Source organism: Moschus berezovskii, chromosome 17 (assembly GCF_049115385.1).
Source record: "Moschus berezovskii isolate FMDL1 chromosome 17, NW_MosBer_1.0, whole genome shotgun sequence".
Lineage (NCBI taxonomy): Eukaryota > Metazoa > Chordata > Mammalia > Artiodactyla > Moschidae > Moschus > Moschus berezovskii.
Genome location: NC_142476.1, coordinates 11,181,412 through 11,190,290, shown reverse-complemented (window position 1 = coordinate 11,190,290; position 8,879 = coordinate 11,181,412). Strand labels below are relative to the sequence as shown.

Here is an 8,879-nt window from a genome sequence, read left to right as displayed (position 1 = left end):
TCCACGGAGCAGCAGCAGCTGCAGAAGGTACGGGGGTGGGGTGGGGTTCACCCGGGAAGAATCTTGCCTGTCCCCAGTGCCTGCTCCCAGCTGAGCAAAGCACCCCCACCAGCCCCAGCTTCCTGCGGGCAGTCCTGACGGGGCCATGCTGCCTGTCTGCTCCACCGCCTGACAGGCTGGGGGCCACACCCTGCCAAGTGATGAAAACAGAAACCCTCCACAACCCACCCCGGCCGTCTCATGTGCTCACCCCCACGGGTCCTTTCTCGTCCCAGACACTGAGGAAGGGGCTCCAGGGCCTGGGTCTAGGACAGGACCCTGACCCTGTGCCGTGACATCAGAGAATGAGCTGGGGAGGGAGGCTGAGTCAGACATGGGGCCCAGAGGCGGCCCCACCATGGCAGCGCCTCCGGGTGCCGAGGGGGCTCCAGCCCCAGAGAGCAAGTTTCAAACGAGAGGAACCTGCGCAGACTTCCCCTGAAGAAGCGGACAAGGAGCGTTCCAGGCTTTGTGGCCCTTGGTCCTGCTGAAGCCGCCGCTCCAGGAACACTCTAGAAACGGTCTGTGGGCCCTTGGGCTCCAGTTTGTGGCTTCTGGTTTAAACCAAGAACACAGCTGCCGCTGTCAGCCACACAGGTCCCCCCACATTCACTGGGACCTTGGATGTCACTGGGCCCCACACGTCCCTGTACCAGGCCTGCTCACTGTCTGGTTCGCCTCTCCAGAGCACGAGGAGGCGGTGGAAGAGGAGGCTGGAGGCGAGGCTGAGGCTGGGCAGCCCAGCGCTGCAGGTGAGGCCCCTCCTGGAGTGAGGGGGAAGGGGGCCCGCCTGAGCTTGGAGCGGCAAGGGCCCCAGCATGGCTCCTGTGGCAGCGGGAAGGCCCCCTGGACCGTGCTCTGCAGCCTGGGCAGCCCCCCGTCCTGGCCGGGCTCAGCCTTGTCAGTACACGCTGCACCTGCTTCCTTCGGCCAGGCGGTCCTGGGCCCCAGGCAGGTGTGCACAGGTGGATCCTGGACCTGGAGCCCTGCAGGGCCCCCTTGGCTGAAGATGTGTGGGGGGATAGGGGGCTGCTGGCAGGGCCTTGAGCCTGGAACCGGGACCATGACTCCTTTCTCATGTTCTGTTCAGAAGATGGAGAAGAAGAAGGTAGAGAGGCTGAAGGTAAGGCCTGCTGGCCATCAGGACACGGCGGGGAAGCCCCTCCTGAAGATGTGGGGGAGACCCTGGGGGGACGGGGAGACTCTGGGGAGGATGGGGAGACCCTGGGGGGGGCGGACATAGAACCGTGTGTGTCTGCAGGTTGGGCTCCTCCTTCCAGAGACAGTGCCTTGGGGGTGCCCGGGGGAGGGGGCCAGGTTGGGTCAGGGCAGTGGTCACATCATGTCTGTCCATGAGGTTTCTGCAGCCTGGGTGAACCACGGGAGGGTGGGGTGTCTGGGACTGAGATCCCAGGCACGGATGGTCCATGGGGTTGGTCACTGCTGTGGGCATGGTTGACCTACAGCCTTCACAGGGGCCCAGGTGGCCCGAGTCACACCTCCTGAGGGGGACAGCCGGTGGGGCTTGGAGTCACACCCATCAGCTTCCTGGCCCTGAGCCACCTCAGGTCTGGGGGGTGACTGCAGAGGCAGAGACTTAGGTGGGGATTCTGGGGCCAGGACCCCAGGACCATGTCCCCGACCCCTCCTCCCTGTGTGGCAGGCACTGCTGAGTGAGGGCGCTGTGTGCGCTTGCATCCCCGAGACCCCTGAGCATCAGCCCTGAGTGGAGCCTGGGGTTTGCAGCCCTGCAGCTTAATGCTCTGGTGCTCCTACAACCCTGGGATGGGAGGGAATCACTGGTGACCAGCAAATGGAGGCTCATGGGTGCCAGCTTATCAGGGGCACAGTGGGGCCAGATCCAGGCCTCCCGACCCCAAGTTCACATGCTTTCCTCCTCTCCAGATGGCCCGGTGGAGGAGTCCAAGCCCAAGCCCAGGTGAGTGGTGAAGCCCTGGGAGCAGAGAGCCCATGAAAGAGAACCCTCGGGACAGGACTGGAGGGAACGTGGCACAGTGGGCACAGGCTGGGGTGCGGCAGATACAGGCAGCCATGTACAGCTGTATAGGTTGTGTACTGCATAAGAGTCTCTGCTGGGTGTGTGGGGGTAGGGGTATGGGGCGGCTGAAAACCACCCACACTCCATCACCAGTGCCTTGCCTGCTATGTCCATCTAGAGGGAAAGGATAGAGTAGCCATGGACCTGGGCAGACACCCTGTCCGACCCCTCAGGAAAGCTGGGACACTGTCCTTGGTGGCTGGAGGAGGACCTGGGGGAAAAAAATTTCGAGAAACCAAGCAGTGAAAGAGTGTCAGTCTAGGCATGTGGCTTCAGGGGGTCACGAAGGGCCACACAAGGCAACCTGGTGCCACACAGGACACACGTGGAGGCTCTGGGTGCAGAGGGGGCCGGGGCTTTGGAAATGCCAACCCTGGGATCTGATGGTGCCTCAGCACAAAGTCGAAGAGACGCTCCAAAAGCAGCCCAACCTGGCCATCCAAGGCCCTTCCCATCCCCTCATTGGAGCAAACACTGCGGTGTCTTGGTTCAGATCCCCACACCTGAGGGCAGACAGGAAAGCAGGGCTCAGTATCCCAGCCTGAAGACCCACAGCGAGGGGGTGAGGCTTGTGAGGCTGACCACTGCCTCCCGGGCTCCTGGGGTCGGCCAGGAGTGTGGGTCAGCCAGGGTGCAGAGCCAAGCCCCTCTACTTCCTGGCTGCATGGTTTTGAGCACAGCCTTATGTCTCTGAGCCTCCGTCTTCCTGAATGAGATGAGTCGTTTCCGCTCCAGGTAACTGTGAGGGTACAGGAGGACAGTGTAGGCGCCGCAGTCCTGAGGGGGCATGGGGACTCCACCGTGTGGGTGGCTGCGTCTCGGCCTTTCTTCAGGGAGGAGAGAGACCTGCCCACCCTGTACTGCAGCCCCTCTGTGCAGGGAGGGCTCGGTGCTCACCCCCCTTTCTGCCCACCAGGCCCTTCATGCCCAACTTGGTGCCGCCCAAGATCCCTGATGGAGAGAGGGTGGACTTCGATGTGAGTGCGGGCTCAAGGAGGGCAGCCCCCACCCCACTGAAGACCTCAGGCCCCACCGCCACGCTTGGGGGAGGACACGGGGGCAGGGGCACCGTGTCCCACCGCACCCTGGGCTCTGCCCCAGTCGCTCCCACGACCCCAAGGCCCCCCTCCTGCCCTGCGGGCGGGTGGCCTCTGAGTGCCGCCCCCCACCACAGGACATCCACCGGAAGCGCATGGAGAAGGACCTCAACGAGCTGCAGACGCTGATCGAGGCGCATTTCGAGAACCGCAAGAAGGAGGAGGAAGAGCTGGTCTCTCTCAAAGACAGGATTGTGCGTGTCAGCCCTCCGGGCGGCCGGGAGCCGGTCCAGCAGGAGCCTCCGGCCCGCCCCGCGCTGTCTTCCCTCCCCCACCCCGGGCGGAGCGGAGCCCGCATCCCCGCCCGCCTCCCGCTCCCTGCGCCCCGCCCCGCCCCAGCGATGGAGGCGTCGTGAGCCTCCCTGAGCCCGGGTCCTCTCGGCTCCATCCTCAGCCCCTCCGCCCCGCCCCGTCCCTGCTCCACGGGGCCTGGCCTCCACCTCCCAGCACAGGGTGGCGTCCACACCGGCGGGGGCGGGGGCGGGGGCGGCGGGCACTCAGGGGCCGCGGCGAAGGCCTCCGGGCCCTCTCCGGAGGCTGAGGTCCGTCCCGAGTGACCGCAGCCTTGCGGTCCCCCCCACCCGCAGGAGAAGCGGCGGGCCGAGCGCGCGGAGCAGCAGCGCATCCGCACGGAGCGCGAGAAGGAGCGGCAGACGCGCCTGGCGGTGAGTGGCAGCCTGCCTCCGTCCGCGGGGCCCAGGGTCGCGGTCCCGGCTCTGACAGCGGAGGAGACAGATGCCCGGAGTGTCTAAGGAGACGCCCCATCCCGCCGCAGCGCGCCCCCGGGAGCTGAGCCCCGCAGCCCCCTCCGACGCTGCTGCGGGGAGGGCCCCCACCGCAGGGCCTCCTGTCCTGGAGGGGAGCGGACCCTCGGGAATCGGAGCCCATCTGTTGAGCACCTCTCCACCGCCGGGCACCTCCAGCGCCAGGCGTGTGCGGGGAGCGCCCTCAGTGCTGGCCCAGACTCAGGGCGTCTGGCCTCAGCATAACCCACTGTCTCCCCGCGGGAACCAGGAGGAGCGCGCCCGCCGAGAGGAAGAGGAGAGCCGCAGGAAGGCGGAGGACGAGGCGCGCAAGAAGAAGGCCCTGTCCAACATGATGCACTTCGGAGGCTACATCCAGAAGGTGGGGGCCTCCGGCTCCTCTGCTGCGGCACACGTGCTGTTGCGGGGGTCCCGGGACAGAAATGCCCAGCCACCGCTGGGAGACCGCGTTCTCACACCCAGACCCCGAGCTGGCTCTCCCCGGCTGGCTTTCCCTGGGAGGAGCTGCCGGGCTGGGGGCTCTGGGCTGAGTCCAGAGCACAAGCACTCTTCCCAGCCCTGGCGCCCCTCAGCTGGTGCAGCCCGCAGGCCCGGAGCCCCATCTCAGGTCTGCCCGGTGTGGCCTCCCGCAGCCTGTCTCTCCATTTGTAGGATGGCATTAATAGTGCCGTCTGCCTGCTCTGAGATGGTCAGACAAGCTACCCTGGAAAGCAGCTGAGTGCTGCCTGGATGTGGGCTGGTTTCCTCCTAGGGTCCATCCCAGGGCCTAGTGTGGTGCACCCCCACCAATTCCTGGACGGAGGGGAAGGGGGAGCTGAACTCTGTGCCGTGGACCCGGCCAGCTCCCGGGCCCTGCCTCCTGGTGACCTTCAAGCAGGGACCTGCTGGCAGTTGGCCCTGCCCCCGCCCGCACGCGGGTCCAGCTGACTCCTCTCCTCCGTGTCTCTGCTCTGTCCCCACCCCTCCCTCTGTCGCCTCTCATGTCTTTCTCTGGGGCTCTTCTCCCGCTGTCCCGCTGTGCAGGCCCAGGTAGGTTCGGTCCTTAGGTCCTTCTCCTCTCCTTTGGGGAGCCTGGGGAGGGCAAGGTGCCGGGCTGGAAGTGGGGGGATGCAGTATCTCCGGGGAGGCTGGGCGTTGCTGGCCTGGGTGTGCAGCAGGGAGGTGAGGCTGTGCTGCAGGCAGGCCTGTCTCCCTGCTGGGCCTGAGGTTGCGGGGAAGGCAGGGCTTCTCTAGCCTCCCCTCGCTTCTTACTCTCTCCAGACGGAGCGTAAAAGTGGGAAGAGACAGACAGAGCGGGAGAAGAAGAAAAAGATTCTGGCGGAGCGGAGGAAGGTGCTGGCCATCGACCACCTAAACGAAGACCAGCTGAGGTGGGCCACCTGCGGGGCTGCACCTCCGGAGGGCATCCCAGCGTCACCAGCGCTGCCGCCCCACTTTCCCACGGGGTCTTTGGCGGGGGGGGGGGGCGGTGGGCTGGCCTGGGGCTTCTTGGCAGGTGGCGCCCAGCTCCCTCTCCTTCCCGCCCCAGCTCCATGTCCCGAGGCTTTGTCCTGGCAGTGCTGGTGTCTGCCTGCAGTGCTGGGCACTGCCCAGGCTGAGCCAGGGTGCGGGGCCTGGGGCCAAAGTAGGGCAGGGCCGGGGGTCAGGATCCAGATGCAGGCAGGTGGGGACCTTCTTACCGCCCACCCCTCCTGCCGGCCTGTGCAGGGAGAAGGCCAAGGAGCTGTGGCAGAGCATCTACGACCTGGAGGCGGAGAAGTTCGACCTGCAGGAGAAGTTCAAGCAGCAGAAATACGAGGTGAGCCGGCAGCCTCTGTCCCCGTCTGGTGGTGCTCCCCACCCTTGCCGGGGCTGCTGCTCCTGGAGCTTGAGGGTCACTGGGGCTGAGCAGACACTTCCTGGGGATCCAGCCCTGAGGCCCCCACTTCTGGCCTGAGGCAGCAGCTCAGCGCCATTGAGTCCAATGGGAGGACCAATCGCACGGCCAGGCCTCCTGTGGAGTCGGAGGCTCACCAGCGATCCGGCCACTCCCTTCACTCCCCCCACACTCACCTGGGGCCCCAGTGTGGGTCCTGGGAGAGGCAGTGGGGTCCCCACCGTGCAGATGCCAGGCAGGAGAATGGCTTATCCCCCTGGCCCTGCCTGGTCCTGGGGGCCTCTGGGCCCCCTACCTCCCCAGGCTACATGGGCCCCAGCGCCTCGGCTACTCTTCCCGTCGTCGTTTCTTTCAGATCAATGTTCTGCGAAACAGGATCAACGACAACCAGAAAGTGTGAGTGGCTGACTCCAGCCCCTCCCGCCTCCTGTGGTCAGGCCCCTGCCCCACCCCCGCGAGGCTGCTTCGGGCTGAGCCTCTGCAGGCAGCTCAGTGTGCCCCTGCCCCGTGGGCCCTCAGCACCCCCATAACCCCTGGAGGCTCCCTCCCTCCCCCGTCCCCCCTGACTGGACCCTGCTTCCTGCAGCTCCAAGACTAGAGGGAAGGCCAAGGTCACCGGGCGCTGGAAGTAGAACGGCGCCTCCTTCTCCAGGACCTGCTCCTTACCGGCGGCTCCTGGCACACCTTCTCCTGCTCCGCACTGTCCCACCCTGCACAGCCACCCACCTCCACCTCCGCTGCAGACCCGGAGCCACTGGCCTGGCTGGAAGCTGCACTCGCGCTCACTCCCCACCCCCAGTCATAATAAAAGCACCGCGCCCCCCCCAGCACTCCTGTCTGTTCTCTTCAGGGGGAGGCGGCCCGCAGGGCACCCGGCCCCCGGGGGCTGTGCAGAGCTCCCGTGGAGACAGTGGTTTCTGAGCTGAGCCCCCGGGGCGGGGCTTCTGCCTCCATGTCTGTGTCAGGGTCACCACTGCACACCCGGGCATGCTGGCAGTCCACGGAGCTGTGTCCGTTGGTGACTGGTTCTGTTTCTGGCTCAGCCAGAGGTTTGTCTGTTCAGTCTGGTCCGCTGGAGTTCGCAGCTCCGTGACCTGTGGGCGCAGCATTAAATGGCAGTGCTATGCTGGATTCAGGGCTGAAGTGACTTGAAGTCTCACACGGGGATTGTCAGGGACTTTCCTGAAGGCTGCCCGCAGCCCCCCTTTTGTTCAGCAAAGGGAGGACGTGCTGAGGCGCACGCAGCAGGGATTGTCCCAGGGTGCGCCTCTCAGTACCCTGCAGTGTGTCACAAGTAGCTGCCACAGCTCACGGAGGAGACGGGCCCTTGGCAGGCTGTTCTAGCTGTTCTGAGAAGTAGGCCGCAGGTTGGGGGTATTCCCCAGGGTTTGGATTAGCACCCCAAGGCTTATCTTGTTTGTCATGGACATACAGTTTGAAAGGTTTCCTTAGCTCTGGCAGTCCAAAGCTGGAGCTGAGACTAAGTTCCTTTTTATTGTCTCAAAGTCAGTTTGGCCCTCTTTACTCCAAGTAAGAGGCTCAAGGTCATGTCCCTTCAGTGTCTCAGGGGCTTCCCTGTGAGCCCATAATTTGGGATCCAAATCAGACAAAGACCAGGCATTCCCAGAAACCGTTTCAGTTGTCTGCAGACCTTCGTTGCTCCCAAACCTGCAATTGCTTGCTTTCTATCAGGCAAGAGGTCCAGTTGTCCTTGGGAGAGGACAAAGCCCAGATATGTGACTTGTTTGCATATCTAGGCTTTTTCCTGGGAGACCTCATATCCACATTTGGCCAAATAGTTCAGGGTCCTGACAGTATTCTCTAGATACTTGTCATATGTAGGGCTTGCCATGAGCATGTCATCCACGTACTGGAGCAAAAGTCCTTCATCCAACATTAAGTCTCTAAGGTCTGTAGCCAGCGTTTCCCCAAACAAGGTAGGGGAATTTTTGAAAACTTGAGGCTGGACTGGCTGTGTTTTCAGACCCTGCTGTTCAAAGGCAAATGGCAGCTGCAATTCCTCTGCAACAGGAGTGCAGAAGAAAGCATCCTCTACATCCAGGACTGAGAACCAACTGTGTTCTCCGGGAACAGTTGTGAGTGGAGTGTGTAGATTAGGCCCCACAGGGTGTAAGTTGTGGACTACTTCATTAATAGCCCTCAAGTCCTGAACGAAGCAATACTCTCCTGAGTTTGGTTTTTTACTTGGAGAATAGGGGTGTTATATGGAGACCTGCAAGGTCTGATCAATCCTGTTTTTAAAAACTTCTCCAGAATTGACTGGATTCTCTTGGGCATCTTGTCTCAGGGGATATTATTTTAAATTGGGTGTTCCACTGAACTGATATTGGTCTTGCATTTATGGCCTTCCCCAGTGTGCCATCAGCCCACACTTCTGACCTTACATTGTGGTAGACTTCAGGGGGAAAGAATTCTGTTTCCTTCTCTGGGGTTTCTATGAGTGCAGTGCCACTTGTAGGCTCAAGGCGTGCTCCAGTGGAACCCTGATGTCAAGCTCTTCTGGTGAGATTGTTACTTGAGTGTTTAATTTACAAAGGAGATCTTGTCCTCAAGGAGAATTGGACCCTCTGGCTTATATAAGAAGCTATGTGGAAGGGTAAGATACCCTAGTCAGCACTCCAGAGGTTGTAGAAATGTTTAGTTGCTTTGCTTCTCCAGAAATCCCCGTGACCCGGCTAGACAGGGATGTTTTCTGGTCACTTCGGTGGTTAGCACAGAGTGCTGGCAAGCCACTCCAGTACTCTTGCCTAGAAAATCCCATGGACAGAGGAGCCTGGTAGCTGCAGTCAATGGGGTCGCTATGAGTCAGACACGACTGAGCGACTTCACTTTCACTTTTCACTTTCACACATTGGAGAAGGAAATGGCAACCCCCTCCAGGGTTCTTGCCTGGAGAATCCCAGGGATGGGGGAGCCTGGTGGGTTGCCGTCTATGGGGTCGCACAGAGTTGGACACGACTGAAGTGACTTAGCAGCAGCAGCAGTGTGGCGCCCTGTCTGCTGGAAAGTCAAAGCGACTTGTT

The 8,879-nt window shown here is 62.4% G+C and overlaps 1 protein-coding gene across 2 annotated transcripts; it reads left to right on the top strand.

Moving 5' to 3' along the window:
• The first annotated feature begins 6 nt into the window (after positions 1 to 6).
• Positions 7 to 6,662, top strand: TNNT2 (troponin T2, cardiac type). Of its 2 annotated transcripts, XM_088845178.1 has the most exons (12): positions 7 to 27; positions 726 to 791; positions 1,130 to 1,162; positions 1,945 to 1,978; positions 3,015 to 3,075; positions 3,273 to 3,389; positions 3,783 to 3,860; positions 4,210 to 4,320; positions 5,220 to 5,329; positions 5,667 to 5,757; positions 6,191 to 6,231; positions 6,422 to 6,662. In XM_088845178.1, the coding sequence occupies exons 5-12, from the start codon at positions 3,022 to 3,024 to the stop codon at positions 6,465 to 6,467; spliced, it is 648 nt and encodes a 215-aa protein (XP_088701304.1). In that variant the 5' UTR covers positions 7 to 27; positions 726 to 791; positions 1,130 to 1,162; positions 1,945 to 1,978; positions 3,015 to 3,021; the 3' UTR covers positions 6,468 to 6,662. The 2 variants fall into 2 exon arrangements, with proteins under 2 accessions (XP_088701304.1, XP_088701305.1); XM_088845179.1 differs by lacking the exon at positions 7 to 27 and having other exon boundaries at positions 1,133 to 1,162.
• The last annotated feature ends 2,217 nt before the right edge of the window (positions 6,663 to 8,879 follow it).